At 51.3% G+C, this 23,960-nt stretch overlaps 1 protein-coding gene across 2 annotated transcripts in view; it reads right to left on the minus strand.

Moving 5' to 3' along the window:
- svp (COUP transcription factor 2) overlaps positions 1 to 23,960 on the minus strand; it is a 147,792-nt gene that overhangs the window by 96,046 nt on the left and 27,786 nt on the right. The window contains exons 2-4 of one of the 2 annotated variants that reach the window (XM_084594166.1): positions 20,117 to 20,251; positions 13,250 to 13,536; positions 8,609 to 8,867 (exon numbers count right to left, since the gene is read on the minus strand). In XM_084594166.1, coding sequence (XP_084450292.1) covers positions 8,609 to 8,867; positions 13,250 to 13,536; positions 20,117 to 20,251 — 681 coding nt within the window. The remainder of the gene's footprint in view (positions 1 to 8,608; positions 8,868 to 13,249; positions 13,537 to 20,116; positions 20,252 to 23,960) is intronic. The other variant, XM_084594165.1, reaches the window with a different exon arrangement.

A 23,960-nucleotide genomic window follows, 5' to 3' on the forward strand; every position in this document is an offset into this window, starting at 1 on the left:
CACAAGAAACCTCGATCGGTGCGGCAACCGAGTTGACCCATTCTCGAAGGTCGTTTCCTCCACGCTGGAATGGTGGCCGTGGGCCGTGGCTCGTCCATGTTCGCGAGTATGTGCAGTGGCATCGCGAATTCAAAGTCAGTTCCGAGAAGTGTCCTGCCTCCGAGCGCAGCGAACCCTGACTCACGGGGCAGCCAAGTTCATGTGCGCGGGCGAAAGTTGACGTACTGCTTGCTTGCTTCGCCGTCCCGGCCAGGAACACCCACCCTCGGCAGCGAAGCGTGTCACCGGCGCGGACAAGGGCCAATCTGGCCCGTAAGGGCGCCACTGAGTTTCCTCCTTGTAGTGGTTATTTTCGTTCTTTTCGTTCGTTCTTCGTCACTCCTTTGTTTCTTGCTTTTTTTTTTTTTGTTCCTTTAACCACGCCCACCTCTTCCATTTTTTTTTTTTTTTTTTTTTTTGAGCTTGCGAGTGGCCCTCCGTTTTCGTGTTTTCTAAACTTGTGAGCTACCAAGGCCCGACTGTGGGAAAGAGAGGCCGGCGCGGCGATCAAGAGCAGGGCTGGGGCACCTCGCGGGCGCGCGTGACGGCCCGACGAGCGAACCCTTCTCGCGTCTTCATTTTCTGGGAAAGCAAGGACGCCGTGGTCGCGACCGAGGGTCTCCCACATTCTGGTTCCGACCACTTCGCTCTTTTAACTTTCTTTTCCTGTTAGTTGACGGCTTGGGATCGCGTGTGTGCCAGCGGAGCAGTCAAGCGGTGAGCGCGGAGGGTGAGCACGCTCTTGTTTCCATGCCCTTACACATGCGCAGGCGCTTTTTTTTTTTTTTTTTTGCTTGCTTACATTGCTTTGTTTTTGTTTTGTCCTCCCCTGCTTTGCTTGACTCCCCTTCCGTCGCGCTCAGCGCAATGGACGCTGTTCTAGTGACACGCGGGAGTCGCTCCTCCCGACTAGTCCGGAGTCTCTGCTTGGTTCGTTTCGGCGGTTCGGGAGAGAAAATTACCTCAAGCTGAAGCAAGTGACACTGATGTGGTGAGCGAGTTTAGGTCGCGGCGTCGACTCACTTTTGCGTCACCGCCCAAGTCGGAGCGATTGCTATAGGCAAAGTTGAAAGGGATATGCTAAACGCGCAATGTAACTGAGCCTTTTGACATGGACCCCTTATATTGTTTTGTACACGTTAGCCATATACGAAAGTCGTGCAAGAGGACTGCAATCCTCCGACACTAACTACTTAAAGCCCCGCCATGGTAGTGCAGTGGTTACGGCGCTCGACTACTGTGTACAAGGATGAGCGATTGAATCCCGGCCGCGGCGGCTGCTTTTCGATGGAGGCGAAAAGCAAGGCGCCCGTGTGCTGTGCGATGTCAGTGCGTGTTAAAGAACCCCAGATGGTCGAAATTTCCGGAGCCCTCCACTACGGCGTCTCTCATAGCCTGAGTCGCTTTGGGACGTTAAACCCCACAAACCAAACCAAACATAACTACTTAGACAAATGCATTTATGCGCCTCTCAAAGTACCGTTATGAAAAAGTCGAAAAGGTGTACACCTTTCCTCAATTCTCGTTTTGCACATGATATGTGAACGGCACCTTCGAGTTGCCACTGTCGGATCATAGTGAGGTTCGGCTCAGCTACCGGCGCCTTCCAGTGCCAGGGCAGACGTACGTACATCGGACCGCTGAACGAGACAACTGGTAGAAATCGAAGCATTGACTCAAGTTTTCTGTTATATTTATTTTTTTACTCTGTCGGTAGAAATAAGACCGATCGTGCTTACGCCGCCAAGAATCATTTTCGATGGGCTCTAATTTGGCTCGGACATAGCTTCGCAAGTCCTGTTAAGCCAGCAAAAACCTCCCCACCTTCCATTTATCAAGTGAAATGCGGCGCCAGCTATAACCTACGTTTTCTCCACAAAGCACTGAGTGCAGGAAAAGATGCTACAAATACAGACTTAAAATTTTAGCCTTTCTTTTTTAGTGACTTTCTTTTTCAAGCCGGCTAAATTAAAACGTGTATCTTTCTCTTACTGTTTTGCTGAAATGCTGCTCTAAGTGATATAAGGACGCAAAAGTAAAATTCGAATTCGCTTGTTTGTGAGACAGTAGCCACTACTAGGGGCAAGCAGTTGCCGAACGAAGTCATACATATATACAGTATCATTCTTTTCTTGCCACGGCTCTGAATGTATGGGTGCTTGCTTTCAAGACGCACCTTTACCTGCAGGAGCAACCTTACATGTGCTCAGCAGAAGCGCGCAGCCAAGTGAAACGTGTGCCCGGCACTTCATCCAGGAAAATATGTCACTTTAACCAAGACAGAGCGGGAAAAGAAAGAAGTGGCATAAATAATTCATACTGGAGAAGTAAAGAGAGAGCTCGCGCAGCCAGCTCACGCTCTCTGCGTGCTATCACCGAAATACATTCTGCAGGGGGAAACATGTGCAAAAATTCACATACGCACAGACGAAACCGCACCCGCAGCAAACGTGGAATTAGCCACGTAAGGTTACATAGGCTGCACTTCGAGCCTTATCGCAGCCTCTCAGTTTATATTGCAAATTTCCATCCCCACACATTTCACTAGAAATATGAACTTCTGCTGGCAAACGCGTCCCTATGCGGTACGAGCACATTTGGGGCCTTCTTAAGTAATTGCGCAACGCATCCCTTTTGTGGCCATTGAAGCTGCTTGATACATTCCTTGCGTCAGCCTCCGTTCTGACGTAAACCAAGATACCTCGAAATATATAAGCCTGCTCGTATGGAGAGGATGTGCTTTATTATAAAACGTGAACATATAGATAAGCCAGCATGTGCTAGACGTCACTTATAGAAGCAAGAAAAAGCAGCGCACATTATCCCCGCGCGTCATGACGCATAAGTTTTTGCACCTTAGTTGCTAAGTCTAGTACAAAGGCATGCATCCTGAGGGAGGGATGCCTCCATGCGATGGTACCGACAGATAACGGCAGCGATCAGCGGCGCGCTCTGTCAACACGCACACACCACAGGAGCTATCTGTCCCGCGCATTCTTGCGCACTCAAAACCAAAGTAACTGACAGCACCGTGCGTGCTAGAAGGAGAAACCAGTGAGCAAGATCATCCTGGGGGTGCTCGCAAGAGCAACGCGGAAGATTCCGCGGTGAGCAAAAAGGCGCGCGTTGAACCGGTTCCCCGAAAGCCACACTGTCTGCCTATCTTCAGTCTGCCAATGTGCAGTCGACAGCGGCGGCTCGTCAAGACAGCGCGAAGAAGCGTGACGGGGCGACGCAACGTTAACAGGCTCCAAACGAGTCGATAAACTGCGCCCGGCGGACATTTATCAAATATGCGCGAGCGCTCCTTGGCGGAGACGCTAACCACGCAACGCTGCATTGCCGCTTATAACCGGCCTGCTCGCTCTGCATGTGATCGGAGAGCGAGCGCGGAGGCTATACACACACGTCGAACCCTGTGATTACCCGACTCACCGCCAGAAACGGGCTGACCCGGGGGCGCCGCACCCTAGAAGCTCACCCTTGAGCTCCTCGGAGGAGCCTTCGCTGTTCCGATTGAGGCCCTACATTCGGCGTAGCCGGAAGGCGCAAATTTAACGCGAGCGCAGCTTCCACCGTGGTAGCGGTGCAAGAGGCACGGGAGCAGGCTCGCGACTGCTGGTTTAGGGCGCTCGAAGTCTACCGATATTAATTTTCGTCTCCTCACAAATTTAGTGGATTTCCACTCACTCGTGCTAGCGAATTTGCGATTAACAAAAAACACCACGTCAGCGTTTAATTCATGCTTAGAAGAAGCACTGCGCGGTCACAGCTCTGTACCTTATTTTACTATTTTATATACAATACGACACAACAGCAGTGCGTAAAGTAGCAATTTCTTTTATGGCGCGAAACGTGCTAGCCGTTCGGGGGTTGCGGCTTGCTACAGGATTGCGGCGAATAGGTCCCGTGCGGCAAAACAGTCTTCAGCACGGCTATATCTATATGCTTGGCAGAGGCGACGCAAGCAGTTGTGTGTTCTCACGCCAGTTCTTTGGCCGCAATATTTGCACCGCATCCTTATTTCTTTCTAACAGCAGTAGCATCGGCGCTTTGGCTGCAATACCGCTGTATAGTCAGACCACCGTGTATATTTCTGCAACAGAAAATGCAAGGCCCAAATGCTGAATCCACCGGACAGGCCGCAGTTTTATCCCCCGCTATCCCGCAGACAGTTATGCTGACCAGCAACAACACAATCATTCGCACTGCCGACCTCTCCCATTCTTTCCAAGCCTGCCGTTTCGCCCGCATCTCATGTCGCCGGCACGACGGTTAAAAGTGGCAACCCCATCTCGTTCTCTTCCCCACCCTCCTCCCTTACACTTCGCGGCTGCGTGGAACCAGTCCTGCGCCAAAAGTGGTCACCCCCTCCCCCCTTTAACTCTGCCGCATGCTCTCTTCCAGCCGCTGGACACAGAGGAGCAGAGCAGCGGAGGCTCAGGGGCCGCGAAGCGGGTCAGTGATGCCTCCGCCGGCAGAAAACCTGACCTCGTTCCGATATCCGCTGGACCGTCTCCAATCGCTGACCAGCCGCGGCACCCGCTACTCGAGAAGAAGCCTTTCATTGCTCCCCGCGGATTGCTATTTTCTTCACTGCCCCTTTATTGGTTCAATCGTGTTTTTATTTAGCCTTTCAACCCTTTCTTTACCGCCGTATTTGTTGATTATTTTTTGTCTCCTATATTTCCGCGCAGGCATTCTTTCGCATTCCTCCTGCGGGCCAACTCGTCCGCCTATATATATATATATATATATATATACAGGATACGGCCGTGCTTAACGCGAATTGCGCGACGTCCGCCAGACTGCAGCAAAGAAATACTTGCCGAATGCACGAGAGAAAAGATAGTGAATGGCGCCCTATTCCATCTACGGTTGCACCTGCTGCGTGCGACGTGTGGCCCGGAGTTGTCGGTCGGTCGATTTCTTGAGGATCGTTTCATTGACATATCTCGCGTTCCGTTTGAGCGCCGAGACGGAAAGCCTCCTCGGACGAACGACGAATGTGCCGAGACTTCTCGTTTACGTGGAAGTAGGTCGGCGACGCGTTGGATCTCGGCGTAGTAAGCCAGAAAACGAGATATGTACCACACGTGTGGGCGACCCCGAATATGCAGACGCAGTCGTTGTCGAATACGGCGCGGTGGTTCTGTCCGTAAAACCAGTCCACGAGAAGTGCGCACGACAGAGGATCGGATTCTCTCGAGATACGCCGCGAGGACAAATGCTGCCGTATAGGTCAATACAATTTATCGCCTCCGCGCTTCTCAAATTCGACCAAAGATTGAAGTAACGAGGTTATCGTGTCTGTTGCGCGCGCACTGGCCAGTTGAGGTAGATGAAGGCTCTGCAGATGCATTTTTGTGTATGGAGGATCAACACCCAAGGATAGCTCTCTCTCTGGGATCATGAGAGATGATATTCTGCGTCACCTACAATTTCATGTAATTACAGCACTGATGAATAGCGCGCATAAAGTAGTACGCGTATTTATTGATTTATACTTCACTGCTAGATACCATCTCCTCTCTCTATATGCTCTTGAAAGCTGATGGTGTGTTTCCGGCGCACTTTTGAGGGATTCCGGCTGATTCATCTGAAAACAAGGAGAGGAGGGGCGCTCCTTTTCTTTCTCCCATCTCGCTCTTTACATCACAACACACACACACACACACACACACACACACACACACACACACACACACACACACACACACACACACACACACACACACACACACACACACACACACACACACACACACACACACACACACACACACACACACACACACACACACACACACACACACACACACACACATCACAACACACACACACACACACATATATATACACACACACACACACATATATATATGTGTGTGTGTGTGTGTGTGTGTGTGTGTGTGTGTGTGTGTGTGTGTGTGTGTGTGTGTGTGTGTGTGTGTGTGTGTGTGTGTGTGTGTGTGTGTGTGTGTGTGTGTGTGTGTGTGTGTGTGTGTGTGTGTGTGTGTGCGTGTGTGTGTGTGTGTGTGTGTGAAAGTATAGTGGATTTTATCATCTAGACCAACAGTGAAAGAGAGAAGGTGAGAGAAGGAGAGGGGATGTACATTTGAGAGTAAAATGTTGCTGAACCATAGGCAAACGCACCTCGCCACAGAAGGCCGCTGACACAAACGCTGTTTACCGGGAACCGTTCGCAGGTATTCGACTACACGCGCGCGTACCTAGGTAGACAAGAAAATGTGACGACGCGTGAAGAGAACTGCTCGAGATGGAAACAGGCAATCCATCAAAGACAGCCAAACGTGGTGGCAAGAGCCCCGTAGAGAGGAGGAAAGGGGAAAAGGCCTCTTGCGTATGGTATGGGGAACGTGTGATCTGCGACAGGTGACGTGAGGCGGTGTGACCACGATGTGGCTCCCCCTCGCCCGCTTTTTTTTATTGCCGACGCAACCAGCAATTGAGCAGCAGCGATCTCTTGCCTCCCGGTTTTACAAGAAATAAAAATTGAAAAAAAAGGAGCCCGCAGAAATGATCACGCAGGTTTCCTGGCTGCTGCGCCCTCCGTACACCAACAGCGGCTGGCTCCCACGAGAGAGCCTACGCTCGCGCGGCCGTCTCGTTTCCTCTTCACGAAGAGCCCACCGAACGGAGCAACGCGGAAACTCGAACGAAGCTTCGCGCGCTGCGGACAGGCCAGCGAGCCGGTCTCCTTTGGAGAAGAAAGAAGACAGGGGGAGGACAGAGTGAGGGGGGAGAGCTCTGATACGCATTGTCCAGCGAACGGGTGTAACAGGCAGAGAGACCACTCGGAGCCTAAGCGCGAGCGGCATGAGGAGTACGCTAGAAGAAGCCGCCGCCGGCTACTTTGGCGAGACCCACGACGTCGTCGACGAGACGAGAGATTCGTCGCGCTTTCGAAATTCGTGCACGCGCTGCCCCTAGGCGGTGGCTAGCCGCCGTGGCTCCCTGCTCTTGTCTTCGACAGCCCCCCTCCTTCATGAGCTAGCTGTCTTCAAACTTGGAGCTGTACGCAGGAGGCGGCGGTGGTGCTAGCCAGAGGTGGTCTTTCTCGCGCACGTTCCTTGCAGCCGCCGAGGTGCGAACGAGACAGACCCTTCCCGACAACACGAAGCCTGTCTCGTTCGCAAGAAAGGCGAGCGCGGGCCCCCATCGCTGCCGATCGTTATTTCGACGCAGTAGATGCTTGTAAGTCAGAAATAAAAAACTGGATAAAGGGGAAAAAAGATACACACAAGTGCGCATGTTATGCCGATGGACGGCGTGTATCGTGTCGGATCATCTGAACTGATTGTGCGCGGCACTCTACTGCGTAGCCTCCCTCCCTCGCTACCTTCCCATCCGTTAGCACAGCGCCCCCGAGCACCTTTATATATGGAGCGCCAACGCACGGAACCGGCGGCCCGACTAATATTTTGTTTTTGTTTGTTCTCCCCCTACGCGGAGCGCCTTCTTGCATCGAGAAGGCTGGCGCACTCCGAAGAGGCTCGAGCCTATTTGGGACGCGTGGTGAGCTCCGTGTGTGATCACGCGGCTACTACATTACGCCAGACCTACATCCAAACCGAGACACGGCCGTTGAGGTAAACATCAAGGCTACTTGCAGCGTAGCAGCCCGGCCGAGTACCAGAGGTGTCGAAGGACCTGCGTAACGGACGCGGCCATTTTGACACGCCGTGTGAAGCGTCGGACGATGCGTGATGCGGCGTTCGTCTCAAGTCGTGAGGAGCAACACGAGGCCAGGAGATAAGGGCAAATCGGATCATCACGCCTGCATACACGCAGCCTGAGCGAGGCTCGTTGATTACGCGTGACCACAGCGAGCGTGTTTACCCATCTCAGGTCAGCAACAATAAACCCAGGAAAAAGAAGTATACGTCCCAAAGAAGCTGCCTTGTGGGTGTAAACGGGACGTTGCAAAGCCGCAATACTTCAGCTCACACTTCGAGTTAGACTTCCTTTCGTTGCTGTTTGAACTCAGCTCAATCTTCAACATTGTTCAAAATTTTCAACGATCGCGCATTCAAAACTGAACGCTCCTGTTACACGTACAGCGACTACATTCAAATCTTCTCACAGCGAGAGCACGAAGTGGCAATCGCCTTTCGCTTTCGTGGTGCAGTAAAATTAGATAATTAAACACGCGCGATGCTGTTTAAATTGCTGTGATAATGTATTTCTATACGGGTTATAGACGCATCTCTTGGTTTAAAGAACCGGTAGTGTAGCATACATTCCGGGATTCATTCCGTCTGAGCAACTTTGACGGCTTGGCCATGATCGAACGAACAACATGCAGTATTGCAGCTTCGAACGAGCAAGCTGCCCAGCGTTGGGTCGCTCCTCAGTATTCGAGTAACACATCGCATGCACCGGTGTTCTTTTTCTGCGAGCGCGCTGAAAGCATCGCGGAATACAACTGACGATCGCGATCCTCTATGCAGTCTTCGATCCAGAAATCAGGATCCTTTCGTTGTTCTTCCCAGTTTGGCGTTTCCTGACGAGGTGGAGAAAATGGAGGAGAGAGAGAGTGACTGACCGGTGGTGAAGAGTACGATGGCCTTGAGGCAGCTGTACTCGGCGGCGTCCACGTGCAGTGCCTTGAGCTTCTCGACCTGCTCCTGGAAGATGCGGATGTGGTCCATGAAGGCCACCACGCGGTCGGCCGCCATGGGCGACGCGTGAAGGCCCGCCGCCGCCAGCAGAGGCGCCACGTGCAGCGGCATCGAGCACTGCGACGCGTTCAGCACGAACAGCTCGCTCCAAACCAGCCGCAAAAGCGCCACCTGGTCCGTCACCTGTAAACGCAAACCACCACGGTTGACATATAACGCACAAGCACTCATGACGATATGAATTCTTTAAAGAAGGCCAAACATTTGGGACAGTTGCAAGCACAGTTTCATGACGACTTTATGCTGTTCTATAACGGTACCACCAGAGAACTTCAAGCGCGTTCAGATAATAGTGCAGAATAACAGCCGTATACTGGTTCGTGTGGCACATTTTATGTTTCATCTGCATCTCATAACGAGCGTCTCATTTTCTCTACGTTTGCGCAACCTAAACCATTCTTTAATTCGAATACTTAGATAGTCAATGGCTTGTAGCATGCAGTTGATTAGTATATATGCACTTCGCCGGTGCGTTTCCAATCAGAGTGAAGCATTTTCTTTTTTTCTTCTTTTTTTTTTTTTTTTTTTTTTTCTGGGCAGAGTAGGTTTGGGCAAGTTGGTGACATATTCTTTCTTTTTTTCTGGGCAGAGTAGGTTTGGGCAAGTTGGTGACATATGCTCTGGGAGGAATGGCACGGCAGGGATGACGTGGACTAAATAAAGAAAACATACGCACACAAAAGCGCCGCTGAATGAGGCTACATTGTCAGTGAAGGCGATAATACCAAAGGGTACGCCAACGATTACGTTGATATTGATCGGCGGGGTTCACAACAACTGCACCGCGACATCGACGCGAGCATTCAGGTGTTGTTCGAGATGTGCAGTCGTGAATTTTCCAGTTCAGATTGCATCTTCCCATTCCTGTGGGAAAACATACACCGGGATATACGTGTAACTTTGTGTTGTCTTAATTCCTTCTGTGTGCCGAAACCTTTTGAGGTCGACCAACCGGCGCGTAGGATGCCACCACTCGGTCGCACATTCGACACTGCTCCTATTCAAATTAGCAGACGCAACCTTTGTCGGGCTTTGGAATTCATATGACATACAATTACAAACAAAACTATTACGCAGTGCTTTCAGTGAAAGGCTCAGTGAATCCTCTTTAAAGAGGATTAAAAACTGTTTCGCCTAAAAAAAACAAACAAACATAAAGCGGAAATAAACATACCACAGTCGCGGCAACGCTATTATGTTTGCGGCACACGTGGGTGCTCGCGTGTCGTTCACTGACTCTCTGTCCCGACACCTGACGCGTTTTCCTCGTCTGCACACAATTCGCAGCCTGTTTTTCTATTTCGACGCTCGTAAAACAATAAAATAAATCAAATATGCGCAACCTAGCCGCACAGTCCTCAGTGCGTGCAGTGACGATCTGGCGGTATGATGACATCCGCATAACGCGCAACAGTAAATCAGTTCGAATGCTGATGCCACCTGAGAGGTGTACCCACAGGATTCCTTGCGGGTACGTACAAGCAGTCCCCGACAATGCGCTCGTCTTTTGAAGGCGTGAAAAGCCTGTCACAACGGCGTTGCTCGATATGCAACGATGCCGACAAAGTTTGATAGCGGGATCCGAATCCAGCGCCTCCCGGCATTCAAGCTGGATTCTCAGCCTCAAGGACAGCACTGCGGTGAAGCTCAGCAGCAACGAAGCGCGCTACGAACGATCGAGAGGCGTACCACCACGTATGAGACAAAAACCAAAGTTTCGGGCAATCGTCTAATACGGCAGCCAGCAGTGCGTAGCTACCAGGAAGTAAGTCACAGAAAGGTGCGAACACTCATTCGCCTGCGATGAGGTTGTAGCTTCTAAGGAAGCGGGCCACTGTCCCTATGTAACTCCGCGCAAGGGGCACTGTACATTTCTTGCAGGTATATATATACGCTTGAGGCAGGCTCACTTAAGCGACAAGGAACTGAGGAGGATGACTTATGTTGGCTGATTGCATGTATACCAAAAAGCGAAACTTCTGGACTGTTGTTGTGAATTGCTTGAGCGACAATGTCCTTAGAGGCTGCATTAATAAAACGCGCGCATGCATTTATACCACGCAGACACAATAAATGATTCACAACTGCGCCCTTATAGCTCTCTCTGCCCCGAGGCGCGTATGGGACACCGCTCGAAAAGGTATACCTAAATAACAACGTCATCTCGACTGGCAGACAGTTCCAAGTCGCGTGAAAAAGGGCCGGTTAAAAAAAAATGAGAAAGAACGAAGAAACAGCAACCGTCGAAGCGAATCGAGCGTTGGCACCTGAACAACTTCGCCAAATCAGTCCCATTTTGTTTCTTTCTACGTCACGCTTTCTGCCATCCCGCCGCCATTTCAACTGTTTTCTTGTTTTTCTTGCCAGGGGCGCCGACGACAGACTGGCGCAGTCCGAGAGATCTATAATGGGGAAGCGGCAGAAATTGTGCGGGTGCGAGTCGAATCGGCGGAATAGGAACCGACTGAGCGTTCACGGCGATTACCAATTGGCGCCTGGATGTTGTCGGGCGAGAGATAACGCGGCCGGGGCAGAAAAAGAGTCCATCGGGCGGCGTGAAATTGGCCGTTACACGGACACGCACTCACGGTTGCCAGCCATGCTGGCAGCTAGCAAGCCGCTGTCGACCGCCCTCAGCTACGGCTTCGTCTTCCTATGTCACCGCCGTCCGCGGTGGACCGAACACGAGAGACGGACAAGCGCTCGAACGCACGCACAAAAAAATGCGGACGGCCAGGCCCGCATGCCTCAGCGCAAGATCGTCGTGCGAGCCGACAAACCTTCTTGTTGCTATAGGCTGCGCGCTAAAGCGTGAGCTTATGCGTTTATAAATACGTGTCTGCGCAAACTCGACGTCGCAGAAAGCCGGATTGAGATGTCGGGGAACCGAGTATGAGAGGACTGAGACGTCGCGGGGCGACCGACAGCGACGGCAGTGACCGAGCTTACCCGTGCATGCACGCCGATCAAGGTGACACGTCCGTGGACCTAAACGTTCCTTAATTGCTGCGATGGAACGAAGCCGTAGCCACGACGGTACTTCTTTTTACGGTTATCAGTCACACACGCACGCGCATCATGCGGGTCACACGGGAGGTTGCTAAAACAGGTCGACGTCTCTTGCGCGCTATGCCGCCTTCGTTGCTTCGGGCCATACACATTGGGCTGACATATTCAGTGTGCGGCGCACGCCCCGCGCTATGAACAAACTCATATGGAGGAAAGACAAGGATGACGATTATGTAGGTCTTGTCTATAAGAGGTGGACGGCGACCGCACGCAGAGAGTCAATGATGCGCATTATACTGCAGGTATCCTTCTCACTACAACCCGTTGTCGCCATCCTTCTCTCTCCGTATGCAGGCCAAATATGCTGGTAAAGGCACAGAACGAACTAGAGAGGCTGAGATGTGCACGCATGTCAACATATGACGAGAGCTGGAAAAAGTGAACTAGAAATCGGATATCTGATAAACGGTGACAGCGCAGAAAAAAAAAAAAAGAAAAAAGATTTTTCACACCGGGCTATTTTGCACGCAGGCTGGAGCGTGCTGGTGAGTAGTTATGACTTATTAAGGAACAGTGAGCAGCTTAAGCAACGCGGTCGGTGTTGTTCAGAAAACAACGTATGACCTACCACTGACTATACGAACGGATATTCGTAATAAGATATCGGTCGTTTCTCGACTGTTTTGACATTTGCCATGTGGTCAGTGTGCTTTCAGACATTACCTGATGAAACAATGCGCGACTGTAAATGCTGAATTTGTGGGCCACTCTGGAAAGAGGTTGTTCCTTATAGGCATGACGCTTCTTTGTTGACTGAATGACGGAACTTCTGTTTTCAATAGAAAGGTCAGTGCTTGGGCACGGTGCAAAGCTTCCGGCGCCTAGCTCACCACCGCTAAAGCCAAACATCATGATGACACTTTTAACGGACATGCCTATACACGCAGACAGCTAAATTTGCGCCAAGGTTTACAGGCTCGCGACCACAAGCATGGAAGCAAATAAACATATGCCTTCACTAACCCATCACAGCCGATCAATCGAAAGCTGCTAAAGGAATAGCGGAACGTACGCAGTAATCAGCCTGAACAAGCATTCTACTGCAAGAGGTTCAGTTAGCACAGTTACGCACACAACGATTACAGTGCAAGCGCTGCTAGCATTACACAAAACGTTGGCATTACAAAGAACTAGACAACGTACAAGGGTGAGTTATTTGGGACTAATTGCGCTGTCATGACCGTTTGTTCCTGAAAACACCAAACATTACTCCCTTAAGAAACAAGCGCAAAGTGGTCAGTAAGCCACAACCTGTTCACATAGTAACCGTTTACGACGATCACGCGCGTGCTGCACTTGTCCCATTGTGCGCGTTTACTTCAAATTTCTCAAAGGGTTAAGAGTTTACATGGCAAGAATTTACACACGTCTGTAGCCGTGTTTCACCTCACACACCGAGAGATGGCGGCACGTGCACTTAGATGTCCCATACTGACCTGCAGGTCCGGGAAGAAGGGTATGTTGCGGGCCCACTCGACCGCGCTGAAGAGCAACCGGGCGGCCAGCTCGCAGATGTTGTCGATGCCCATGATGTTGTTTGGCTGCATGCACTGCGCGTAGCGGCTCGGGGGATACGGCTCGGCGCGCAGCAGCAGCGAGATGAAGCTGGACAGGTACGAGTGGCCGTTGAGCGCCGCCGCGGCCGCCGCGTCGCCGTTGCTCAGCGACATCTGGCCCGGCAGGCCACCGTGCTGCGTCGGCGGCACCCGGCCCCGCTGCACAGCTGCAAGCGGACACAGCGAACAGGCCGCGGTCACCACGGCGTTGGCCGAAGACGACGATGATGTCGACGACGCAGGCACGAGCCGCTCCACAGACAGCGCGTTCGACGCCGGATTCACGGGCATAGCGCCACTATTTAGACGACTTCCTTACTGTTATGTGCCGCAGGGTGCGTGAGGCATGCCGTGGGCTCGAGATGCCCAGTCGGAATGCGCTGTTAGACGCGCGAAGCGATGTCAACTGCTGTCAGAAGTGCGTAGTACTACGCTTCTGCCAGACGGTGACGTGTCGGAGGAGCAATAGTCTATCGGAACGAGCGTCTCTATTCAAGGGCGGCTCTGATATGACCACGGCTTGAGCGACACACGTAAGCGGAGGGTAGTTCGGAAGGCCTGTTCAGACGCGCAGTTTGTCAACAATAATCACACGGATTTCGTTTTGTGGTACTTCTCATGAGTTAGGTCGACGCAACTTTACTAGGGGTGAACTCGAAACGCCCCGTAACCCTTCGGGGTCCAGTTGTGTTGCGACCATTAGGTAACAAGCTTGTCGTGTTGTCGAGTCAGCTGTCTTCAAGAACAGTATTTCCTACACTCGTTTTTTTTTTTTTTTTGTTTCTTTTTTAGGGCTGTATCTACAAATAGCCTATGTATATTGTTGAAATGGAGGATGAAGGAGAGTGTGTCGTTCGCTAGATTATGACAACATCAGCACGCAAATCTCTACCAAAAGCACAGCCGTTAAGGGGCGTTTCCGGAACAAGACCACCGATGACGGGAGTATGTGCGTGAAAGATGCGTTCCCCTAGGCGTCGTTGTCTGCGCGAAAGAAGAAAGTGACACGAGAATGTCCTTGACGCAGTTGCGTTGCGTTGTACGTTTACACCAGGAAGACGGGGTGGCCAAAATTAGATTCCCTCGGCGATTCGCGTACGACAGGGAGAGGCGAAGATAGCGAAATACGCCTCGGGACTTTCGCTGAGACCTTGGTGCAAGGACAACGGCGTAGAAGAAGGCGGCCCTATCGCGTCGCGCGGCTGTTGACCCCTAGCAGATAGGCAGAAGAAGCCAGACGCCGCACAGAGGCAGGCGACGGCGGCCTGTATCCATCCAAGTATCGAAAGACGCTCTGCAGTCGCGCCTGTGGTGTTGCTGGTGGACAGCAGCCGCGATTCATGAGCACGCTTCGGCGGCGGCGAGCAAGTAACTTTACACGACCCGCGCGGCGCCGCTGGCTTCAACGCCGCGGCCGCGAAACGCGGGCGATAAGCAACAACTTACCAGCGCACGCACATCGCCCCGACAAGTGGCATCTGCCATGGCTCTTTGGTGCGCGGAGCGGCGGGGAACGTCGTAAAAAGCTCTTTCCCTCCTGTATGAAGTCGCTTGTTCGCTGAAAACGTACGCAGGGAAATCGAAGTGGAGAACTCCACAGCAGCATGCTTTACGAGATGGACGAAATAAGCGACCGCTTTGCTATTAACGGCGCCGACGTTCCCATGACGGTGGCTGGGGGTTTAGTAATGCACGCAATCAACAGCAATATCTATCGAACGCCGCCGCGGCACCGACTGACACGCAACACGCTGCCCGAGTTGGGGAACCGGAACGGCCATTTGCAAAGCTAGAGACGAAGCCGGCCAAGTAGAACGCGATACGACAGCACGTTCAGCGCTATTTGAGGAAGATGACGGAGGGGGTGAACGAAGGAGTAGACTTTAGAGGAAATGCTCTCCTCCAGGGACACGCGACGACCTCCGTTCAGAACGTCTCCCGCGTGCACTCGGCGTCTAAAATCAGTCCCGCGAGAGAAGGGTGGTACTCAGTGCAGCGGCGTGGATGGATCAAAGCGCGCGTCACAGCCCAAGTGTCAGCGGCATTCAAAGGCGCGAAAGAAAACGTACAGGAGATGGAGAAAGGACGCCCCGCACGAAACACACTGATCACATCAACACGTTTCGCCGCCGAGTGACAGCTGTCCCAATGGCGCTTCCAAGTGACGGGGATTTCGACGAGGAAACGTCACTTCGGGAAACACCGCACGTCAGGCGTCGAGCTGCCCGTTCTCTGGGAGCACGGAGGAACGTCTCGGCAGCGCTGGCGGAGCAGCAAAGAGGCGACATGGGCGCGGACAGGCCGCGCTGACATGGCTGGGAGAGCACGCACAAAGAACAACAATCCTGGGCCGCTTGAGGCGGCTGGCGTCTGCAGCGCGCGCGGCCGCTTTACGTTCGAAACCCGGCCAGGCGCGAACCTCGAAGACCACCAGCACGGCACTCAGGCTCTCGGTGTTTGGACTCTCCGCGCGAGGTTCGGAAATATCGACCGTGGCCTGTCTTCGGAGGAGGAAAGGGGCGAGAATCGGCCGAAGCAGCTCGGTGTAGAAGAGGAGAGGAGAAGGCGTTCCCTTACCCTCCTCCTCATCGTCACAACTTTCCCCTCCCCCTTTCTCTCTCCGATCTCGGAGCCCGAGTCCTCTCTCCGCTCACGGTTCGAACCGGCGTCTCTTTCCCCGTTTCCCCCTTACCGTCTCTTTTCTCCTCCTTCCCTCCCCAGAAAAGCTCTCTGGGGGAATGGTTACCCTATGGCGCCGCTCGCGGCCTCGTTGGTGGGTGGACGCTGGCTCCCGGCCGCGGAGGAGGGCCGGCACTTGTTGATACACTTCGACCAGTGTTCCCGGGAAACGCATGCGCTCGGAAGCGCTCTCATCGAGAGCTGCGGTGGAGGAGGGTGATGTCCGCTCTTTCGTAACAATGGCCACCGTCGCTCAGAGAGCACCAGACAAGTGACGACGCCGCACGCTCGTTCTGTGTTCCAGTTTCGCAGCTCGAAGGGGTTGTCGCTAATCTGTGAATTTCTGCACTAGGTATCCGAATTTCAAGCTGGCGGTTTCTGGTGATGCGACGCGCCAGAATTTCATTTTACAGCAATTTACAGCATTACACAGTTCCACAGTTCAAGTACTTGGATTGCACTCTCCAGTGTACCCAACAACTATAGACACTTTGCAGAGAGCAGCTTCGCTGCCTCCAACAGGTGGCGCCACTGGTACGGCCGTCAATTCTCGCCATCGGAACGCATCGGTGGGCAGTGCGGACAGCTGCTGCGTAGCTTGTGTAAGAATGCCAACTGGCTTTTAAACATCGTTGTTGCTTTGGTGCGGGCGTCCTCAGTTTTTTAGAGCAATCTGTGGGGAAGGAGATGTAATGACCTTGTGTTTATTTGCGGAAGACTGTATGGTGCACATCATGGTGTAGGCTGCCGTTTTCTTTTGCGTTGTATCGCGAGTTGATGTTTCTTTCTGGGAGATGAGAGTGCCTGTGAACTGTACGGAAATGACTATCATAAACCTCACGTGCCAACTCATTTCAGCGCAGGCAGTAGCTGCGGAAATGCGAGCACGGCCCTGATGTTTTCACAGGAGTTATATATTGAGGCTTTGTACTGCTGCCGCGTTATTTTTGTAGGATATTAAAAAGAAAGCCTTTTTGTGTGGCTACTAATATCTGCATATTCATAATGAATTCATTGTGGAGAGAAGAAAGGTCACCGTGTGCACGCCTGTGAACCTGCATGCATGCTCACTCTAGGCAAGCACTGATGCAATGCATGTAATAATTGCTACTTTTGTATAATTAACGCGCGGATCAATGGTGAATTTCAGCATGATAAAATTTTATATCTCCGCTGCGGGTGCTGACCTCCGCTGCAGTTTTCTGTCTTACTCACCCGAGCGCTGGCGAACGTCGCTGAGCGCCTAACGTGGCCTTTGAGCAGAGTAGAAGTCTTTTGAATCTAAGATCTTTACGGGAGGTAAGATAGTATCTGGCCACTTGTCGGATTATTACATTCGCGTCCGTATCAGCTGCGCACAATGCTGAACGGTGAACATTCTTATGTCTCAACCAGCGCGGTCTGAACACGTACGGTTAAGCAAAAATATTGAAAAGAAAGGTTTCAGGTGATAGTTGGCTTTTAATCTGTTTATTTTGACGGTAAACTATGTTGTCCACAAAAAGCGCTGAGAAAATTGATAAAAAAAAAAAAAACTCGCCAACGGATGACGGGTTTGTCGACACATTTTAGCTGATGCAGGCATTCGGATGACGCAGTAAATGAGCTAGGTGATTATATAAACCAACTTGTAGCACCTGCACGTAATATGCGCATAAGTTTATGTGCTATCTACCTGCTCGTTGTCCACAACCATTGCGGGTACGCAGCTCCCAATTGCAGCCGCAGGCGTCGAAACCCGAAAGCAGGCCCGAAAGCCGTCAATGGCGGAAGGGTCACGTGACCAAACATGGCAGCGCCCATGCTCTCGCGCTATAAAGCGTCTAATTAATGGCATGATGGAACAGCAACGTTCAGTAGTCATCTTTGTCTTTCGCAAAATGAAGGGAAAGCGGAGTTCTGTCTATCTCTTGAGTGCATAATCTGTGTGCTTAGTGCACCTTAACAAGCGTTCACGAGCAATTTCCACCTGTTTCCGGTGCCTTCGTTGAACCCGAGATAACTATGAGAAGCTGCTTCCTCACATGAAAATATAGCGAGTGCTCAAAAGTTCCATACCTAGAAAGGCTCTCCCTTTGCTGCAAACGACGACGGCACAAAACAATTTCCTTGGTTACAGGAGCCACGCAGTAAGGTGAAGCTTGCCGTACCAAGTAGCAGTGAGTGCCTTAGCATTGAAATGTCGGCTTGAATACGTCACGATAACGGCACTAAAGGAGAGCGCGAAAGGCCGCTCGAATGCAGATATTATATGACCCGACACTGACACATTGTTTGGAAATTTCTTCGTGAATCTTGGATTCAGATCGGCCTTATATACACCTCGAAAGTGCGAACAATATGGCACATTGTTTGCTGAATATACCTATGCATAGTAATAAGTATGAAGTACTGCATGCTGCTGTAACCAATTTACGCCTTCGATGATATTTAAATCATTACCGCCCGTACAGCAGATTAGACCTCAACTCTAGATTCTTCTGTAAAATTGAACAACCTGGTTAACATTAACACGAATAAGCGCCGAAGGAATGTTTTCTAAGGCTCTCTAACCAATAGCGGCGGCGATACTCGTCTAAAGCCCATGGGGATAAAAGGACGAAGTAAGCCGAAAGTCACGTCGCCTGCGGGCAGCAAAAATAACAATGTACGAGTTACTACCTCCAATGTGGTTATATGGTTACGGCCGGTCTAGATGCAACGGCGGCGCGAGCTCTCTCCTCCATACCAGCCGTATTAACCAAATAGCGGCGGCGATACTCGTCTAAAGCCCATGGGGGTAAAAGGACGAAGTAAGCCGACAGTCACGTCGCCTGCGGGCAGCAAAAATAACAATGTACGAGTGACTACCTCCAATGTGGTGATACGGCTACGGCCGGTCTAGATGCGACGGCGGCGCGAGCTCTCTTCTCCATACCAGCCGTATTAACCAAATAGCGGCGGCGATACTCGTCTAAAGCCCATGGGGGTAAAAGGACGAAGTAAGCCGACAGTCACGTCGGCATGCGGGCAGCAAAAATAACAATGTACGAGTGACTACCTCCAATGTGGTGATACGGCTACGGCCGGTCTAGATGCGACGGCGGCGCGAGCTCCCTCCTCCATACCAGCCGTATTAACCAAATAGCGGCGGCGATACTCGTCTAAAGCACATGGGGGTAAAAGGACGAAGTAAGCCGACAGTCACGTCGCCTGCGGGCAGCAAAAATAACAATGTACGAGTGACTACCTCCAATGTGGTGATACGGCTACGGCCGGTCTAGATGCGACGGCGGCGGGAGCTCTCTCCTCCATACCAGCCGTATTAACCAAATAGCGGCGGCGATACTCGTCTAAAGCCCATGGGGGTAAAAGGACGAAGTAAGCCGACAGTCACGTCGCCTGCGGGCAGCAAAAATAACAATGTACGAGTGACTACCTCCAATGTGGTGATACGGCTACGGCCGGTCTAGATGCGACGGCGGCGCGAGCTCTCTCCTCCATACCAGTCGTATTACGACGCAATGAAGCGGTAGAGCAACTTAAAAAAACAAAAGTGCGCATAGCTGCAACAATCTGCAGATAGATTAAAAGCTAATGTAAGCAATACTTTTCAGCGCTCGTGAAATTAACGAAGACCAATAGTGACTTTTTTTATATATATACTTGCTGCATGCAACGCTCGCTATACATCTGCTACCCTCCGCGATGTACAGGAAATTTGAACAAAGGGGAAAATGGGTGAGGTCACGAACATATGATACAAGAATGCACAGCGTCGACTGTCGCTTAACTCACTTGAACTATTAGCGAACTTTACTGCAGCCGGACAACCGGCAGCGCGTTGCCTCATGCTACTGTCGCCAGGATTTCCTAGCCGCATTTGCCGTACGGCGGAGCTAAAACTGCCTATTCGGTTAGCCCCGTATTGTTAGCGCAAACTAAACACGTCACGGACACAAGTCAAAGGCTAGGAATTCTAGAGTTTTTTGCCAAAACATAATTCGTATACGACGTTCGCACTTTCCCGACAGGTGCTGCAAATGAACCTCCGAGGGTTCGCGTACCTTCCGCACAATCAGAACGTACCTTCTGAGCATACCGCTGTATGCTCTTCGATCAGCGCTAGTAGGGTTGACCTAGCACCAGTTTCTACGGGTACCGAGTACGCGAAGCTGTTCCTGCAGTGCGATGTCGCTACCCTGGACTTCGTCCACGAGTGATCTGCAAAGACAATGGACCTCGCTGTAGCTTCCGCGCGCTCCCGTAATATTTGGGAAATTATCGTAAAACAGGCTATATCATCCTAAGAAATGGATCGCAAACTGTGTTGCCGATTGTACAAACGGTCGAGAAGTGATAATTTCGATTCCTCAACACGAATGCGCTTTGGCGCGTACCATATATGGCCGGCTCTGTACTGCAAGAAATGCCCGGTTCAGAGCGAATTCGTCAATTTCCAGAGCGCAGAGGGAAAATTGGAGCATACCTCACACGTGTTATACAACTTTTCTCAGTGTACCGCATCCCAGCTTCAGGCATATATTCCGTTCTCAACACGTTTATTGATTCGCTCAGCCAGCTAGCACCTGTTGCAGTACAAGTGAGACAGTTTTTTTTTTCTTTTTTTTACGCCACCATAAAGTACGCCCTGCCTGAATTCCATATTTTCGAGAGCTCATGTGAAGGAGGGAATTAGACGACGCTGCTTCGACCATAGCCATAACAGGATATGTTATACACGCAGCTCTGTCTCTAAGATTTGGACAAAAATTGACAATGCAGGGTCTCAGAAAGTACAGATAATAATGCGGGCCACATAATTTACAAGAAGTGTCAGGTACTTTTATTGCTTTTGTTGTTAAGGTGAAACTAGGTGGAAACAGAGCGTGATGCACATGTTCAAGCACTAACTAGCTCAGAAACTCTGGAAGAGGACAAGAACACGTAATGCTAAGAATTTCGTCGAACGAGTTTTCCAAGCTCCCCCGTGTACTAGTTAATGAATCTAACAATGCATTAAGTCAAACATCGAGTAAGTAGAAGCGGCACGACTGAAAACACTAAAAAAATAACTCCAGACAAGCGTCGCGGTTAACACAACAGACCATTTTAGGCTGCGCATTTAAATATAGCATCCGTTATTAGCTCATTAACTTGGCACTCAGCCGCAATCAAATAGGGCTAGAATGATCAAAAAATGATACTTTAAAAAAATTTAGCCGCAAACTTTCTTTTTTTTCTTCCCCACTCACTCTGGGAGAGCGTGAAAATTTTCAGACAAATGCTAAACAGTTTAGAGCCACATATGCGACGTTTGATATAGAGCAAAGCTTCGGTAGTACGTCATTTCTGTCCATATCAAGATGGCGAATGAAGGTTTCATTTTTGAGCGCCACTTACACTGTAGAAGTTTTATACATATCCTTCTCTTAGATCTTACAGCTGGTGACCATATACGGCCAGATTATATTTTCTAAAGCTTTGCTCATGGTTCACTGCATTTGGGGGCAAAGTTAAGAGCTCCATGCACGCACCAAAAAGAAGATAAATAACGACGACGAAACACTATGGGCTATGCAAGAGGTGACTGCCTTTGTGTTATGTTCATTTACAACAAAAACCAGCTTGGACGCCTATGCATGATAGTATAGCCAGATGAGCCGGACAGCTAGGAAGTGTCGCAAAGCGAAATCTCTTGCGCTAACAGTGACGTCAGCGTGCTCAGCAGCGAACGATGACAGGACGCGCATTTCGATCCCATTTCTAAGCAAAACGAACGCCGTAAAATGCACGCGGAATGAAAGCAGGACAAAGCAGCGCGCTTCTGGTTGTAACCATACGGCCGCCTCCAGGGACGTGGTGCACGAATTTCCTACGGCATATTATTTCGCTGAGATGCACTTCGCGGGAGTTCTCCTTGCCTTGCTTGGTCTTTCTATCGTATAGCGATTAACGCACCTGCTTGTTGTGTACCATGTGCTAATATCAAAAGGAGCGCCAGGTGATCAAGGAGGACCCCACCTCCAGGCAATTCTAGATTAGTAACCGGTCGTGCAGTTTTGTCTTAACCCTACAGCTTCAAAACTCCCGCCGGTAGTAACCAACCGACCCTTTAAGCGAACTGTGCTAAGGTGTGCAGTGCTATCTGTTCTCCTTTCTTTTCTTTATCATCCTTAAGGTTGTAGGTGAGTTGTACTTTTGCTAAAACAAGCCGAATGACACGAGTATATACGTTTGCTACCGAACCAAATATGAACAGTGTAGATCAAAACAGAATTGAATGCGAATCTATTGTTCGTTTGGTTATACACTATCTGCGCGAATACTCGTGCAAAAACGAAGCCCTCGCGTGCCAACCGTCCTTCTTCTCCCATCTTGGGTTACCGTTGCGAGGGACCCAAAGGAAGCCACTGCACGAGTCCGAAATGAATATCCCAATGGTCGCCAAATGGTGTGTCACTGCACTGCCAGCAAACATGCAGGAATACGGCTGCCACAACGCGCAAGAAATGCCTCTAACCGCAGAACATGCAGGGATACCGCTGCGACAACACGCAAGGAATGGTCCCTAACCGCAGAACGTGCAGGAATACCGGTGCAACAACGAGCAAGGAACGACTCCTAACAGCACAGCATGCAGCAATACCGCTGCCACAACCAGCGAGGAACGCCCTTAAGCGCAGAAGTACCCTACTCCTCATATTTGATTTGCGGGTCACTCACACACGAAGCGTTAGAGCTGAGGGTCCTATTTATATCACACATTTCTCGGTCATTGAGAAGAAATTCCATTCAGTCTACTTTTTCCATCTAAAATACCTCGCTCAGAGAAAGGTGCTAAGCCCCCCCCCCCCCCCCCCCCCCCTCTTCCCAGCTTCTCTAGGCGGACTTTGTGCACTCTCACTGTCAACTCTACGAGTCGTCAATGGCGCATCCCTATTTTCATCACTTAAAGCGTATACCCTAAACAGAGGAAGTGTAAGAGCAAAGCTGACACACAGGCGGCGTTGCTCCACATCCACGCTTCCGGTAACCCCGCATTTAAACCCGCATGAAAGAAAATACAAAACACAAAACGGAAGAAGCCACCAGCTGACAAACAACAAACCATCGCATCTCGTCAGCGAGGCCCCACCAGCGATAACCGAGGGGAAAGTCAAGAGAGAGAGAGGTACACTAGAAAGGGGTGCTTCACTACAGTCGAGTACGGGGGTACAAAGTGAACGTGCACACCGAGCGAAGGTTGAGGAAGGGAGGGGGTCAGGCAGCGGTGGCGAAGAGGCCACGCCATCACCCTGGGGCCACAGCAGCGCGTGTGACGAAACGGGCTTCGGAAAGTGGAAGTGGGGTCAGCCGCCCGGCGAGAGACCGGACAGGGAGGCGGCAGACAGCCGAGAGGAGGAGGGAAGCTCTTCCCCTTCTTTCTCTGCTCGATAAAAACAAGCGAGTATGCTGCTATAGTGGAGCGGAAAGGAAGGCAGGCAGGCCACCGCCTCAAAGTCCCGAGAAAAAGGCCCGAACAACCGGCGGAGAGCTCCTCCGCCTCCTCCTCGTCTCGCCGCGACCGACCCTGTTTGCGTTCAGATAGAAGGGACCAAGGTTAACGGCTGCCAGGGACAAAGGCGACTCCGGGGGTCGCTGACTCCCGGAGGCTGGCGCTGGTGGCGGAGGAGAAGGGAGGGGGCATTCCAAGCCAACGCCGTCATTACGGCCGTCTGATAGCCGGGCGTCGCTGCTGGTGCCAACGCGCCGTTTTGGTGCTCCTCGCGCGTGCACGCGCACGAGCAACGAATACGAGCAGGGGGATGAACGGTGCGAACACGGCACGAAGCGTAAAATCGCGCGGTTTTGCAGAGGAGGAAGAAGCACCCCCTTCCAGGCCGACGACGCGGATGTGCGAGTCTGCCTAACAGCCAGTGAGCTAACACGC

Source organism: Amblyomma maculatum, chromosome 2, assembly GCF_055883805.1.
Source record: "Amblyomma maculatum isolate TAMU_Amacu chromosome 2, ASM5588380v1, whole genome shotgun sequence".
Taxonomy (NCBI): domain Eukaryota; kingdom Metazoa; phylum Arthropoda; class Arachnida; order Ixodida; family Ixodidae; genus Amblyomma; species Amblyomma maculatum.